This window comes from Rhamphochromis sp. 'chilingali' (genome assembly GCF_963969265.1).
Source record: "Rhamphochromis sp. 'chilingali' genome assembly, chromosome: 2".
In the NCBI taxonomy this organism is placed as follows: domain Eukaryota; kingdom Metazoa; phylum Chordata; class Actinopteri; order Cichliformes; family Cichlidae; genus Rhamphochromis; species Rhamphochromis sp. 'chilingali'.
In genome coordinates, this window is record NC_137930.1 from 4,790,884 (window position 1) to 4,808,363 (window position 17,480).

The 17,480-nt window shown below is 39.1% G+C and overlaps 1 protein-coding gene across 1 annotated transcript; it reads left to right on the plus strand.

Annotated features, from left to right (window-relative positions):
* Nucleotides 1-12,387: 12,387 nt before the first annotated feature.
* LOC308392740 (olfactomedin) lies at nucleotides 12,388-17,480 on the plus strand. Its single transcript, XM_080875944.1, has 5 exons — nucleotides 12,388-12,476; nucleotides 12,588-12,746; nucleotides 15,166-15,378; nucleotides 15,611-15,743; nucleotides 16,515-17,480. Exons 1-5 carry the CDS (start codon nucleotides 12,441-12,443, stop codon nucleotides 17,360-17,362), a joined length of 1,389 nt encoding a protein of 462 aa, XP_080732070.1. The 5' UTR covers nucleotides 12,388-12,440; the 3' UTR covers nucleotides 17,363-17,480.

Genomic DNA, 17,480 nt, shown 5'->3' on the forward strand with positions numbered 1-17,480 from the left:
AGAGAACACCACTGCAGGACATATTTTAAGTTCATACACCTGACATTCCTTAGCCCACTGATTCCCCACCTTTCCAAAATGATCCTTCTGACTTCTTCCATACTCCCAGCATTCTGGAATGCTGGGAGTATGGAATGTGCGTCACCATGACCACCAAGATGAACCCAGTAATTCACCGACACCTGCTTCCTCCTAAGATCTAGGGGCATTTCTCCCATCTCCACCTGTAGGGCACTGACTGGAGATGTTTTAAAAGCTCCACAGCACACTCTAAGGGCTTCCAATTGCAGAACATCCAAACGTCTCAACACAGAAGGAGCTGCTGAACCATATGCCACACACCCATAATCAAAGACCGACCTAATTAATGACTGGTAAAGTCTTTTCAAAGCAGAAGAGCTCGCTCCCCAACCCCTCCCAGCTACACACCTCATAACATTAATAACTTTTTTGCATTTGGTTTCAATCCGGTCAATATGCTCCCTCCATGTCAGTCTCGAATCAAACACAACACCTAAGTACTTAAAAGAGCTCACTTTCCCAATTACCTTTTCATACAGTTTCAATGTCAAAGTCTCACTCACTTTTCTTTTGGTAAAGAACATAATTTTTGTTTTTTCCACCGAAAACCTGAATCCCGAGAGGTCTCGTGAGCTTCCCTGAAGAAGCTCTCAACAGTGGATTCACAGAAAACGGGAACCAGGTGGATGTTATTACTTACAAACAAGCTTCTAAACACCTGTGCACTAATAGCTGTATCATCCATTTCGGGGGCGGAGAAGGCTTAGCAAACACACCCTAATTAGGATACCACCACACCTCTCTGCCAACTCACTCAGAAACTATCGAACAAGTAACCAATTAATGGAGATCTACATAACTTACTTTAACTGACCAACTTACCTCTTTCTGCACACACGTTAACAAATCAACATCTCTGGCATTAATCGAATCAATTGAGGAGATTACGAATGCTATAGATCAGAAACAGTATGCAGCTGGAGTATTTCTGGATCTCAAGAAAGCATTCGACACAATCAATCATGACATATTAATTAATAAACTGGAACGGTATGGGATTAGGGGGGTTGTACTGCAATGGGTGAAAAATTATTTAAGTGACCGGAAACAATTTGTGAAGCTGGGTGTCCATTCCTCATCATGCTTGGACATTGCTTGTGGTGTTCCACAAGGCTCTGTACTGGGTCCAAAATTATTTATTATTTATATAAATGATATTTGTAAGGCATCTGATATATTAAAATTAGTATTATTTGCAGATGACACAAATATTTTTTGTTCTGGGGGGAATCTAAAGGAGCTGCTGGATACAATTACTTCAGAAATGTGCAAAATTAAAAAATGGTTTAACAGGAACAAACTATCGCTAAATCTAAGTAAAACTAAAATTATCTTATTTGGGAATTCCCTTAGAAATGCACAAGTGCAGATTCATGTAGATGGTGTGGAAATTGAAAGAGTATTTGAACATAAGTTTCTTGGTGTGATTATAGATGATAAATTAAACTGGAAGTCTCATATAAATCATATACATAACAAAATTTCAAGAAGTGTCTCAATCTTGAGTAAAGTAAAACACATTCTGGACCACAAATCACTCCACATTCTCTATTGTTCCCTGATTGCACCGTATTTGAATTACTGTGCAGAGGTTTGGGGCAATACTTACAAATGTTCGCTATCATCAATCTTTATATTACAAAAAAGGGCCATAAGGATAATCCATAAAACTGGTTACAGAGATCATACAAATCCACTATTCTTAAAATCAAAAATTCTAAAATTCACAGATCTGGTTCATTTTCTCACAGCACAAATTATATATAAAGCAATAAATAACCTGCTTCCTGACAATATTCTAAAAATGTTTTCTAAAAGGGAACGGGGATACAATTTGAGGGGGGAATTAAATTTAAAACATCCTCGTATCCGTACAACATTAAAAAGTTTTTGCATCTCTGTGTGTGGAGTGAAGCTGTGGAACAGACTAAGTAAAGATATGAAGCAATGTCCAAGCATGGCGCAGTTTAAAAAGCGGTTTAAGGATATGGTTTTTACAGGGTACAGGGAAAAGGTAGAGATTTGATAGGGTGTTCTTGTCTAATATTTTCATGTGTGTGCGCATGCACGGGTTTGTTGGTATGGGTATATATGTATGTGTATATGTATGTATGTATGTATGTATATGTATGTATGTGTATATGTATGTGTATGTGTATATGTATATGTATGTGTATATGTATGTGTATATGTGTGTATATATATATATATATATATATATGTGTATATATATATGTATATATGTGTGTGTGTGTGTATGTATGTGTGTATATGTATATATATATATATATATATATATATATATATATATATATATATATATATATGTGTATATTAAATATATATAAAATTGTAGGTTGTGTATCCTTCAGGTGTTAATGGGGTTATTGAAAATGTGTATATGTGCGTATGTGTGTATATACGTAGGTATGGATAGATAGAAACATATATGTGTATATATTAAAAAAAAAAAAAAAAAAAAAAAAATTACACATAACATATAATGTAATTACAAGGAGGTATTTCTGTAGTCTATTGATACTAGATAGTGGAAAAGGGGTGGGATTAAATAAGCTTATGCTTCTTCCTGCTCCTTTTTGAACATGGACGTTATTTGGAGTTGTGGTTGCTCGTTTTCCTTTTGTTTGCTTTGTTCATTTGTCTCTTTTAATTCTATTTTTTTTTTATACTTTTTCAACATGTTCAAAATAAAGATTCAATCAATCAATCAATCAATACAACTTACCCAGTTCCTAAGCACACCAAACTATACCTTCCTATCTTCTGGAGCGTGCTGGGCTCGAGGCAACTTGAAAGGCAAAGCTTCAGCGACCGGAGCCCAGAATTGCCTACCCCCAACAGGGAACTTATCCCCGCCCAGGATTACTCTGAAAATAAGAAAGGCAAAACAACAAAAGAGTGCCAGAAGGAAGAACTTAATAAGCTCAGCTGGACACTCACCTAACTTAACTGGGTAGTTGGGGAAGTTGAATCTCTAAAGGTGAGAAAAGGCAAGATGATCAAAAACCAATTCAAACTTGAAACTCCCTTTTCAACAATCCCGGACGAGCCCCCACTTGTTACGTTCCCCTAAAGGAGTCCAGGCGATGAGGGGGGGGGAGTAACAAAAGGTGTCCGGGTCAGGAAAAGGAGACAGAGGCAAAAGGGTTAAATCAAAGAGTTTTATTGAAGTTTCTATTAATACTAACTAAAAGAGACGGAGAAGCCGCTATCACCGTTTAAAGAAACAAACAAAACTTAAGTGTTAGTCAATAAAGTACAAAGTAAGTCAAAAAGAGTGTAGCTCTCCAGCTGCAAACACAGACACGCAGCTCACTAGTTGTAAACCACAAAAACACAGCTTACTAGCTGCAAACACCGCAAACACTCAGCTCACTAGCTGTAACCACACTAATGGCACTCTGGCCCAGAGCTCACCTTTCCCTGGGCTTAAATCTCCTTAATTACTGACGAGAGTCACGAGTCCTGTCACGATTTGTTCCCTCGGTTCAAATCACGGACAAACAGTATCCCACAGTCGTTTATATTTTGAACCCATTTTGCTCAGAGAGGTATTTTTGAAAAATGTATTGATAGCAATGCTGAATATTATTACACAGGAAAAAAAACAACTAAATGTAAAATAATCACACCGTGACGATTTGTCTTGTAAAACAAAAGGGGGGCCTAGCAAAAACAGTTTGGGAACCGCTGCTCTAGCTCATCCCAAACCATCTCAGCTGTGTTTAGGTCACTGATTGTAATGATTGATGATCTGTTGCAGTACTCCACTCCTCTGCTGTTTGGGCAAACACAACATTGCAGAGTCATGGATTTTTCACCATGAAGGCCACATTCACAGTCTTCTTCAGACAGCTATGACTGCTGATTGCACAGTCAGAGAAACAGTCATATGGGCTCCAGTGACATGATATGGGTGCTTTAAATTATAATTTCTCAGACAGGTAACTCTTGCAAAGGAAACTTGTCACGGCCGCGGTGTTAGACGTATGGAGAGATGCGAGAAGGCCCAAAGTGCAGGCACTGACTTTACTGAGAGTGAGCTTTATTTACAGTGGCCAAGCAAAATACAAACGGCAGCTGGCAGCGACTAGACTAACACAAAAACCTAAACTGAAAGCACCTACAAAAAGCCTCGAACTAGAAACCTAGAAATGAAACATAAAAACCTGAAATGGGGAAACGTGCAGACCAACAATGAGAGACACGGGACTGGGGAACATGAAGAACTCAGCAGGTGATACACGGGAGAAATGCATGAGAACACGTAGACGAACCAGCAACAAGCAGAAAAAGACACAGGGCTATCTACACAGAGGGATGACGAGGGAATGGGAAACATGAAGGAAAAACAACCGTCACCATCTGCTCTGCTCTGGTCTTTGCTTTGAACTGACCTTAACTGCTTTGTCCAGCCATCCAGTTTCACTCAAAAGTGTTCATTGTTAAATACAAATAGGTGCTTAACTTCTCTAACTGTGGTACCCTTACACTTAGTGTTACAGTTAGTTTCCCATGCTTACAGTATTTGGAGTATTTTGCACATCTCTAACTGGAAATTTAATGATGGATAGAGTCGACAGTTGGGTCCCAGATGAGATGAGCTAATTTATGATGTTCATGTCTTAAAGTAATGCTGGATTTGCTTTTAGTTTGGTCGAAAAGCTCTTGCTGTAATATAGATCACAGTTTGCTACATATCAACACTAATTTAACACGATACACTAAGAAAACAAGAAATTCTACCTCCTAGCTTTGACAAGCTCACCTGCCACACTGTCACCCCTGACGTCATCATTACTGATGACCAAAATCTATGTAGTCAGAAGACGTGAATTTTGTTCTTTATCTTTTTCTTTTTTTAAATTATATTTTTATTGAAGAAAAAAAAAGGGACTTGTTACAATAAAGTGCATTGACATTATTTAGTCAAAAAAAGAGAAAAGAAAAATAAAAAAAACAAAAAACAAAACCCTTTTTCTTAGTCCTTTTGTTTTACATTCTGATAGCAAAAAAATAAAATTAACTCATTGGCTTGACAATGTGTTACATAATGCAGCATGTTTAACTTATTTACAAAAACTACATTAGGTACATATTATGAAGTTGAGGGTCAACCTGACATTGTACGATACATGGGAGATACACCAAGATACACCAATTCAGGGCTGGTCTTACCTAAATTCAGGGCGGATGGGGGACACAAAACTAATCCATTTATTCCATATTTTGTAGAATTTGTCTTTCCAAATTTTTAAAAAGAATGTCAATTTTTCCATTTTAAATATTTCGAAAACCACATTAAACCAATCCTCAAGTGTTGGTGGAGTTGGATTTAACCACTTTCTGGTTATTGATTTTTTGCTGGCCGCTAATAGCGCTTGTAAGAGTTTTGTGTCCCCTCCCCGGACCGAGCCAGCAACCAAGCCCAAGTACAAATTTACAAAATTGATGTCAAATTTTATCTTAAAAACCTCACACAAAGTTTTATGGATTCCCAGCCAGTAATTTTTTAAGTTAGGGCAGTCCCAAAGATAATGATGTGCCTCTTCTGATCCACATCTTCTCCAGCATTCTGCTGTCCCATTTTTATATTTAGTTTGATGAGGGGTTTTGAAAAATCTAATAATGTTCTTCCAACAGTGGTCTCTCCAAGATAAAGAACTTGTTGAGTACCAATGAAAATTACAAATCCTCTCCCAGTTCCCGTTTGTTATACCCATCCCCGATTCCAATTCCCATTTAATCTTAACATTTTGAGTAGTATCCTTCCTTGCTTGAAGGAGCACATCATATAGTTTGGAGATTGCCTTTCTCAGAGAACTATCATATGCTAATTTAACCATCTTAAAAATTTCTGACTCAACCATATTTGGGTTTGGGATATTGCAGTGTTTATTAAAGTAATCCCTCATTTGAAGAAACATGAAGAAATCTACTTGTCTTAAGCCATTTCTTATTTGTAAGGACTGGAAACTCTGTAGTGTCCCTTTATGTGTGAAGGAATGGAATGTTGTTAGTCCACTCTCTATCCAGGACTGAAATCTATTATCACTTTCATTTGATTTAAAATCTGTGTCATAAGCACACCATCTAAATACTTTTAGTATTCGTTCACTACCACATATTTTAGTCACTTTATTCCATATTTTTAAAGTGTGGCTAATCCATGGTCCTTTATCTTTTAAACGGTCTGCCAATTTTTTATCCGCAATTGAGGCTTGTAGTTGGAATTTAGGGGTTGTATTGAATTCTATGGATTTCCACTTAGCTTTCAAATTCGGGTTACACCATTGCAGCAGGGGGATGACCTGAGATGCATAATAGTAAAGATCTAAATTTAATTCTTGGTTTTTTCCCATGCCAAATAAAGCGTGAGATCCATTTGTCCCATTCCCCAAACTGTGTTTGACTTACTTCAACAGGCAAAGTTCTAAATAAATAGAGGAGTCTTGGGAGTACATTAATTTTCACTGCTAATATCCTTGAGTTTAAATTTAAGAAAGGCACCAGATTCCACCTATCTAAATCAAATTTTATGGCCTGTGACAAGGGACCATAATTTACTTGTGATAGATTAGAAATATTCTTAGTTAGAATTATTCCCAAGTATTTAAGTGTTTCAGCTTCCCAATTTATATTATAATTATCTCGTAAAGTGTTAGATGCTGTATAGTTTAGTGTCATTACCTGTGTTTTGTTTAGGTTTAATTTATAACCTGACAGTTCCCCAAAAACGGATAGAGAGGACATCAACTCCTCAAATGATTCTTCAGGTTCCTTCAAAAAGACCAAGACATCATCTGCAAACATTGCAACTTTTTGTTCTTCCCCAGCAACTACAATACCTTTAATTTTGGTATTGTTTCTTATAAACTGACCAAGAGGCTCAATATAAAGTGCAAATAAAAGTGGTGAGACTGGACAACCCTGCCTGGTCCCTCTTTCTAGAGTAAATGATTCAGATAAATCTCCATTGACTTTCACGCGAGCCCTTGGTTTATCGTAAAGGGATTGTATTATTAAAATAAATTTATTGTGAAAACCAAAAGTCTTCAGTACCCTATAAAGAAAAAGCCATCTGACTGAATCAAAGGCTTTCTCAGCGTCCAGTCCCACCAACATTGCCTGGACCCCATCTCTGTTCATTTGTTCAATAACATGTAGGGAACGCCTTATGTTGTCCAGTCTTTGCCTTTGTTGGATGAAACCACACTGATCCAGGTCTATTATGTCAGGTAAGATTTTTTCTAACCTCCGTGCCAGAATTGCTGTAAATAGTTTATAGTCCAAATTTAATACACTAATCGGTCGATAACTGCTACATTCTGTCCTATCTTTACCCTCTTTGGGAATGATGGAAATAACTGCTTCCTTCCACGAAGGGGGTAATTTACCCTTTTGCATAATCCAGTTGAATGTATTCAATAGAATAGGAAGCAAGTCCTCTTTAAGGTTTTTATACCACTCTGCAGTGTACCCATCCGAACCTGGGGTCTTGCCTACTTTTAATTTAGATATTGCCAGGTGAAGTTCTTTGGTTGTTATTGGTTGGAGTAAACTTTCGTTTTGGAGATTCGTTAAAGTTGGTAGTTTTAATTTGTTCAAAAAATTATCAAGTTTTATTTCATCCGTTGTTTGTGGTTGGGTATACAGTTCTTTATAGAACAACTCTAAGCTCTCTTGAATTTTCTCTAATTGATTTTCCATTATCTTTGTTTGAGGATTTTTTATTTTAAGAATTGTGTTTTCCAATCTCTGTTTACGCAGTTTATAGGCTAAGACTTTAGAGGATTTTCTTCCTATCTCATAATATTTCTGCTTTAAAAAAAGAATTTTCTTTTGAGTTTCTTGTGTATAAATTTCATCAATTTCGACCTTTATTTTTTTTATTTCTTTTTTTTAATCTCAGAATTACCTTTGTATCCATCTTCCCGTTGTAGTTGTTTTAACTTTGCCTGAACGACTGGCGACCTGTAGCCCTGACCCCCATCGTGAGCAAATGCTTCGAGAAGCTGGTCAGGGACTTCATCTGCTCTGCACTACCCGACTCACTGGACCCTCTACAGTTCGCATACCGCCACAACAGGTCCACTGATGATGCCATAGCCCTGACACTACACACTGCCCTGTCACACCTGGAGAAGAGAGACACGTATGTGAGAATGCTGTTTGTAGATTACAGCTCAGCATTCAATACCATCGTTCCCTCGAAGCTGGACAGGAAACTGGACAGAGGGACTGAGCAGCTCCCTCTGCAGCTGGATCCTTAGCTTCCTGTCTGACAGACGCCAAGTGGTCAGACTGGGCAGCATCAACTCATCCCCCATCACACTGAACACTGGTGCTCCACAGGGGTGTGTACTGAGCCCTCTGCTGTACTCACTCTACACCTACGACTGCACAGCCACTAACAACTCCAACATCATTGTGAAGTTTGCGGACGACACTACAGTGGTGGGTCTTATCACCAACGGTGATGAGACGGCTTACAGGGAGGAGGTCAGCGCCCTGACCCACTGGTGTCAAGACAACCATCTCACCCTCAACGTCGCAAAGACAAAGGAGTTGATAGTGGACTTCCGGAGGTGCAGAGAAGTACACACCCCCATCACCATCTGGCTGAGGATCTTACGTGGTCAGTACACATAAACAAAACAGTGAAGAAGGCGCAGCAGCGCCTCTTCTTTCTCAGGAGACTGAAAAGATTCGGCATGAGCCCCCGCATCCTCAGGACCTTCTATCACTGTGCCATTGAGAGCATCCTCACTGGATGCATCACCACCTGGTATGGCAACAGCACCGCCTACAACCGCAAAGCTCTCCAGCGAGTAGTGCGGTGCTCTGAACGGATAATTGGAGGAGAGCTTCCCTCCCTCCAAGACATCTATAGGAAGCGGTGCCTGAGGAAAGCGGGGAGGATCATCAAGGACTCCAGTCACCCCAGCCATAAACTGTTCAGACTACTTCCATCAGGAACGAGGTTCTGCAGCATCCGGTCCCGAACCAGCAGACTGAGAGACAGCTTCTTCCATCAGGCCATCAGACTGCTGAACACTTCATAGACACCTCAGCTTCACTACTGGAACTTCAACATTATGCACTCCATACTGTACAGTAATGCCACTGTTTTGCACATGTCTCACTCTGTATATTTTATATATTTTATGTATTGACTCTATTTAATTTGTAAAATATGTGTATACACACACACACACACACACACACACACACGTAGAAAAACATTTAGTATACACATCCAGAAATTTTTTAATTTTTTTTTTTTTTTTGCATATACTATTATATAGTGTACATATATTTATTAGTTTCAGATTTAGCCATTCGTATATTTTGCCTGTTTATGTTATTGTATTTTCACTCGCATGTGCTGTACCAATGTACCTGCACATGTGATGTGACAATAAAAAGTGATTTGATTTGATTTGATCTGAAGGTTGACTAATTTTTGAAGCTTTATCTTTTTCAGATGGGAGGTCATTGAAATTATTTTTCCTCTCATTACTGCCTTTAAGGTATCCCATAATATGATTTGCGACACTTACCCGGTATCATTTAATTCAAGAAAAATCCTTTATTTCTTCTCTTAACTTTTGTTTTAGTATGGGATCGTTTAGTATGGTTGAATTCAGTTTCCACAGCACCTTCCTTGCTTTCTTCTCTAAACTCAAAGACAGTGAAATAGGGCTATGATCTGAAAGATCTATCGTTTTAATTTGACATCCCTTTACTCTAGTACAATCATTACTGAACATAAAGAAATAGTCTATTCTAGAATAAGTCCTATGGGGACAGGAGTAGTGGGTATAGTTCCTGCTTTTAGGATGCAACTCTCTCCAAACATCAATTATCCCCAATTCCTGTCATGATCCTGGGTCGTTGACCCAGCGTTTTGTGTTTCTTTTTGGTTTCATCTTGTGTTTGGTGTTTCTTCTGATTCTGTATTAATTCTTTGGGTTGGTTGTCGTGTTTATTATCCCTACCTGTGTCTCCCTTCTGTGCTCCGTTCAGGTCCCTGTGTTTTGTTGTAAAACAGTCTGTGTTTCCGGTTTTACTTTGTAGGTCTGCTTCTCATCATGTCCATTAGTGTCAGCTGTGTCCACCCCTGCATGTCATCTCCTCATTACCTAGTGTGTATTTATAGTGTGTGTTGGCTTCTGTTCATCGTCGGATCGTCTGTGTTTCTCGGTGTAACGACGTCTCTCTGCATTTGCAGCCCACGTTTCATGCTTAGGTTTGTCATTTAGTTTTTCCAGTCTAGGTTTTTTCAGTCATTTGTCTTTTCTCACTGCCTGTTCGGTCGCTCCACTTCTGTAAATAAAACATCACTCTCATCACCAGTCCACTGCCTGCATTTTGGGTCCTTTTTCTCCTACACCACACGGCTCACCCCGACAGCCATGATAATTCCTCCATCAATTGATTAAATTTTTTTTGTAAGAGCATTTGAGCTAATCGATGCTCCAGACACATCTAGTTTAGGATTCAATCTAATATTAAAATCACCTGTCAAAGGAGCTTGCAAAGAAAAGCGTCTGGACTTCTTTAAGTTGCTTGAAGACGTTTCACCTCTCATCCGAGAAGCTTCTTCAGTTCTAAGGTCAAATGGTGGAGAGTCCCAGATATAAACCTAGTGGGAGTGACCCCCCCACAGAGGGACAAAAGGACCCCTGATGATCCTCTAATCGCCTGAGCCAAGGTGTGAAACTGGGCGTGGGTCCCAATCAGCCAGAGTTTCGGGTGTGTTCATTGTGAAACCTGGCCCCACCTTATCATGCGAATTCCTGAGGTCAGATGGCCCAGGATGTGAGTGGGCGTTAAGGCGTCTGGGAAGGGATCTCAAAACTGGATTATAGATGGCAGAGAGTTGGTGTCGTAAACCCCCGCCTCTGTTCAAAGATGGTCGCTCACAGTGGACATAGATGCTTCTTTCACTCCTCTTTCAAACCATCTGTCCTCTCTGTCCAAAATGTGAACATTGGCATCCTCGAAAAGTTGTTCACATTTTGGACAGAGTTTCACACCTTGGCTCAGGCGATTAGAGGATCATCAGGGGGTCCTTTTGTCCCTCACTCCCACTAGGTTTAAATCTGGGACTCCCCACCATTTGACCTTAGAACTGAAGAAGCTTCTCGGATGAGAGGTGAAATGTCTTCAAGCAACTTAAAGAAGTCCAGACGCTTTTCTTTGCAAGCTCCTTTGACTACAATGACCTGGATGACTGAGAACCTTCACAGACATTAAAATCACCTCCACAGATTACCAGACCTTCTGAATTCACCATTAAATCAAATATTTGTTTATATATTGTCCAGTTACTTCCCGGAGGAATATACACATTTATAAACGTCATTTCCTGACCTTCAATTTTACCCGTAATTTTTATAAACCTTCCCTCCCCATCCTGTAGTTCTGATATATGTTCATAAGTAATTGTATTTGAAATAAGTATAGCAACTCCTCTCCTATGTCCTCCCTTGTATGAAGACAAAAATACGTTTTTAAAACCTTGTCTTCTCAATTTATCATGTTCTGATTGACTCAGGTGGGTCTCCTGGTGGAAAACCACCTGTGCCTTTTCCCTTTTTAATTTAGACAAAATCTTACTACTTTTGACCGGATTTAGAACTCCATTTACATTGAAGGATATTAATTCAATTGGTTCTCCCTGCATTCTTACCTTACAATTTCCCCTTTTCTCCCCCACTTCATATAAGCTGCTGCCTCGTAAACACAGTAAAACAAAATTTGCCACCAACAAACTAACAAAAATAAACAAATAAAAATAAATAAAGTTGAATTTTGTTCTTTATCAAAATTGTTCTCCCAAATTTTGACAATTTTTTATTTTATTTTTTCCTACATGCAACAAAAATTATTTGCATTTGCATGACCGGTCACCACCAATCATCAAGTAGACCTCAGAAGGTTCAAATAACAACCTAATCTAAAGTATAAAACATGTTTGGGTTTGTTTGCCCAGGTGTCGAGTTTTTTCTGGCATTATTGAGAACTGCGTGAGAAGTTTCCTAAATGAGTTTGTAAACAGAGGTATAAGCAGAGGATATTGCAAAATAAAAAAAAAGATATTGCATAAAAGAAGTGAGGAAGTGGAAAACTCCTGAGTTGACCATAGCTGTTGTGAAATTCTAGAGTTTGGACTCTTTAGAGTTTCACATCTGTGCAGATGTTTTGAAGGCTCTGAAGTAGTGTCGAATACCAAACTTGGTAGGTGTGTCCATTCAGATCTGCTGTTTTAGCAAAAAGAGAAGCAGAAAGTTGCTGGTATCAGTTCTGGCTTCATTCCTCCAACTGTAAACATGGTGCTGCTGATTCTGCTGCTGTTCACGGTCACAGTGAGTTGTACCTGACATCCTACACTTGAAAACAGAACATAAAGTTGGAATGTATACTATTTTATGAATATCTATTGTATATTACATCAGTGTTACTGTGTGTGACTGCAGAGTGATGGCCAGGCTCAGCGGGTGCTCGGCCTGAAGAAGGACGACTCATGTGTGTGTGAGGTAAACTCCACCGTGTGGTCTTTCCCTGTTGTGAAGTATGAGACTGTGTTACAGCAGGTTCATACCTGTGAAGGATCTATGAACAGCCTGGCGGAACAGGTAGGAATTCGTTTATTTTAGTGTCATCATTTCTACTTCCATTTCAGATTATTGTTGTCGGTACATTTCTTGAATGTCAGACTGAAAATGTCAATCTATTCCACCCTGACTAACAAAAATATAAATAAAATGACCCCATTCTGTTCAATGTCAAGAGTTTCCATATACATCAGTGATGCATTCTTTATAATATATATTTTGTCTTTATTCTTTCCTCTATTATTTATTAAAATAATAAAGTGTAATAAAAAACATATGACACTGGAAGGCAGGACAGAGGAGGAGGTAAATGCATCAAAGTGTGGAAAGAGAGTGTGAAGGAGCAGGGGAGTATTTCTGGATAGCATAGAATGTCTAAGTATATATATACATGTATGTGTGTGTAGAGGTGTCATTTTGCGGTATCTGTGGTGCATGGAGGATTGATTGACAAGGAATTGCGGGGAGTTAAGGGAATAATGTACATAAAAGTTGGAAGTGAGTAGCGTGATGCCTTCCACAGGCTTTGGAAGAAGCCTGAGTGTTAGCGTTTTGGCCACAGGCATGTTAACTTTTTGGAACCACAAGTGACTCTGTTTGGATGACAGTTGTGAATGTTAATAGCTTATGCTAGTAAGCTGTATTAGCAAGAAAATGTATGAGTGTACTGCTGAGACTCATGTCTCAAAAAAAAAGTACAACCTCTGTCATAATAAAAAAGAAATCTGGTCCTCAACCAATTATTTTAAGACAAAAATCAAATGAACTGCAACATGTCACATTACATCATTTTATTATTTATTTAACAAAAACAAAGTCAAAACGCAAAAACTAAGCACATGCCTTGACTTTATCAGCTTCATTGCGGAGGAATTTTGTCCCACTCTGTCTACAACGTTACTTCAGTTCAGACATTTATTTCTGCACAGATCTCTTGAGGTCCCACCACAACATTTCAATCAGGCTGAAGACAGGACTTTGGTGGATTACAAGACATTGATTCTTTTCTCTTTCAGCAACTCGAAGCAGCAAACCAGGCATAGTTTCCTGCTGTGCTTAGGATCATTGTATGCCCCAGTTTGGGCCAAGCTTTAGCTGCTGGACAAATGTCCTCACATCTGACTTTAGACTACTCTGCTATACAGAGAAGTTCATGGTTGACACCGCAATGCTGTGTTTGTTTTTCTCTAACTGTGGTGCTGTGGACTGTGGTCTGTCAAATGGAAAATGTTCCAGAAATCTTGTAGATTATTTGGATTTAACTTTGTAAATCTAAGCCACACTGCCATGTTATTTTTAGAGAGAAGAGGCTTTCTCCTGGCATCCCTTTCAAACAAGTCGTGCTAGTTCAATCTTTTTCTAATGGTCAGCCTCAAGTGGTCACTAAAGAAACTGCTGGACATTATGAACAATGCTGGGCATCCTCTGCACACGGCCATTAACAACCAGAAGAGTCTGTTCAGTGACAGGTTGCTTCTCCCCAAGACAAGAACTAACAGACTTAAAAACTCCTTTGTCCCACACGCCATCAAACTGTTTAACTCCTCTCTGGAGGGGAGAGGGAGGGGAAACAGGAGGACAAAGGAGGGGGGAACAACTAAGCTGTAGTGCCTCTTCACCTCACTGTACAATACCTTGTGCAATACTTTTTGTAAATAGTCAACAGTGCAATAGACTCAATACTTGAAATGTGCAATTCACTTGTATTTTTATTTTTTATTCCTATTTATTCTATTTATCCCCTTTGTATATTTTATTTATATTTGTCTCTGTATTTATATATGTGTGTGTGTGTGTGTGTGTGTGTGTGTGTGTGTGTGTGTGTGTGTGTGTGTGTGTGTGTGTGTGTGTGTGTGTGTGTGTGTGTATATATATATATAACAATTCTGTAACTGTAACTTCGGTCGTTGCTGTGCTTTTTGGAAGTCGAATTTCCCAGAGGAACCCACCCGAGGGATTAATAAAGTTCTATCTTATCTTATCTTATTAGAGGAACTGTAGTTAGGCACTTAAGCACTGGCCTCAGTTTTAACCCTGAAATTTGCTGCATGAAGTAACTATTACTGTGAAAATGGTTTTATCATTGTTGTGCTTCACAGTTTTGTTTTTTTTTAGTTGTACAATATGCTATTTTTTTTTTTACCCTAGCTAATTTAGCTAATTAAATATAATTTATTCAGGAAGATATTTTTCACATGTTCAGAACAGATAAAACACAAACAGCACTTCTTAAACACTTTTCAAGGTACACATCTGTAATCTCAATAAACAAGTCAACCAAAGCTTCCAGGCAGGTTGTGAAAACAAATTGTATTTTTATTTCACTAGTTATGAGATCGCACAAAATTGCTTGAGTTCAGCCTCTCACACGGTCTTTCTGGTCATTCAGTTATCAAGATGTGACACAGAAGTTTTTTTTATGCTTCTTTGTTCCTTGCAGCTGAAGATATCCAGCCAGCGTCTCCCTCAGATCCAGGCTCAGGTTACCTCCTTGACAGCCAGGCTGGGGCCTTACAAGTACCTGCACAACCAGGGCCTGTACTCTGCTCTGTCTCTGCGCCTTCTGGGCCAGCAGCTCAGCCAGCTAGAGACAGATGTTGGTGTTGTCCACAGCCAGCTGAACAATGCACAGACAAAGAAGCTCTCCAAAGAGGTATTGTGAAACTGCAAGTGGCAACACAATGCATTAAAAAAACAAAAACAAATCTGTAATACAAGAAATATGCTACAATATATCAGTCACAAGCTAGAACAAGAAAAAATATGAAGAATGAGAAAAAATGTATTACATTCGATTAGTCATGATAAAATGAAAATAAGTAAGTCTGTTTAAAAATGAAATGTAATGGGTGTTCCCATGAATTAACCTTCTGACCGTGTGGCAGGTGGTTAAACTGCGGACACATGTGGACAGGTTAGAAACAGCTGACTTAGTTAACATGAAGGCTGTAAAGGAGAAACTGCGCTACCTAAAGAATAATGTGGAGTCCTGCAAATCAATCCCCAAAGACTTCAGAGGTATGTGTGTGCGTACACCAACTGTAAGCATACTGTGGTTAGCTATCGTCTCTAATAAAGGACAGAAAAAAATCACTTGTTGAATGTGTGTGAATGGCTGAATGAGGTTTGTAATAAGAAAGCACTGTGACTGCTCAAATACAGCAGTATATATAAATATCAGAAAAACCTGGATTCTATCTGAAGGCCACCAGATCGTGAGGCTGTGGCTCCAAAAGGTGTTCTACTTTATTTAACTTATTTAACCTCTATTAACACTTTACTGTTTATGGGCTCAGTCACCAATTTTGAATCATATTGAATACAAACTTAACTGTTTTGTATATTGTGTTTAAATGTTGAATGAAACCACACACTCATCACCAGCTTGTCAACCACAGAGTTCCTACAAGTCATTTTGAAACCAGAAGACACCCCCTGCTGGTCATTAAAGAGAATGCAGGTTTAAAACTGATGATATTAAAAATATGTTTTTCAGTCTGACAGTTTTTCCAGTGTTTTTTGCAAATATATTGCAATGCTTGTGTAGAGGGAGAAGAAAAAAGTTTCCAAAGCATGTACCCAGCCTTTTGATAACAATCTGACACTGTGTGGAAATAAAAAATCCTAATAGAGTGATTCACCTCTTTATCTGTTTTACACATACTAAAAATGTATTGACATCCAAGCATTTGGTTTTCCAGTAAATAATTCAGTCTATATAGAGGATGTTTCTTTTTTTAAATTTCTGATGTCATCACTTGGCATTCCTTCTGATTTCTCTGTTTCCAGGCCAGGACAGAAACTGCCTTAAGGGCTTGATCACCAGCATCAGTGACCCTGTAACAACCAAGCTCAGTCCTTTTGGTAAGAGCTACATCTCTGGTTCATGGGGCAAACAAGCCCAGATGGAGAACGAGGACCAGAAATACAGCTACTGGGTTCAGCCTCTGGCAACTAACCACATCTGGGGCAACACTCTACGTGTTTACCAAAATTATGAAGATTTCATGGCCTCAACAAACCACAAAGACTTTACATTTGCCTCATCGTACAGCCATCCCAACGCCATTGAGGGTCCCAGTGCTGTGCTGTACGGTAAGGCTCTGTACTATAACTGCTACCGCTCTGCAGACGTTTGCCGGTACGACCTGGAGACCAACGAGGTCAAACGGGTGACTCTTCCAGGCACCGGTGTGGGTTTCAACAACAAGTTCCCCTATTGTTACTACGATTGCCGGCTCAATAGTGATATTGATGTAGAGGCAGATGAAACAGGACTGTGGGCTCTCTATGCCACTCTGGGTAACCATGGAAACCTTGTGATCAGCCGGTTAGTTTGGGATGGTGAGACCAAGACTCTCAACGTGACACAGACGTGGGAAACAAGGCTGTTCAAGAAGGCAGTGAGCAACGCCTTCATGGTGTGCGGTGTTATGTACGCGACTCGTTATGTTAATGAGTACCAGGAGGAGGTGTTCTACGCCTTCGACACAGCCACAGGCAAAGAAGACAACTCACTAGCAAAACGACTGGAGAAGGTAGCTAAAGGAGTGGCTAGTCTGAGCTACAATCCCACCAACAAGCAGATCTACATGTACAACGATGGATACTTGCTGGCCTACCAGGCCCACTTCTGATCTTCTGATCAAACAGTTAATGAAATATGATACAGCAACAAAAAAGCAATGATTTATGATGCAAATGCTAAAGTTATATCATATAGACTATTAAGATTGTTCTTCTAACATAATGTAC

Bases quoted from the DNA above. Each gene is read 5' to 3' on its own strand.
- LOC308392740 (XM_080875944.1), top strand. From the start codon at position 12,441: ATGGTGCTGCTGATTCTGCTGCTGTTCACGGTCACA. The intron at 12,747-15,165 runs GTAGGAATTCGT...TGTTCCTTGCAG, and splicing joins TGAACAGCCTGGCGGAACAG to CTGAAGATATCCAGCCAGCG. The intron at 15,744-16,514 runs GTATGTGTGTGC...CTCTGTTTCCAG, and splicing joins AATCCCCAAAGACTTCAGAG to GCCAGGACAGAAACTGCCTT.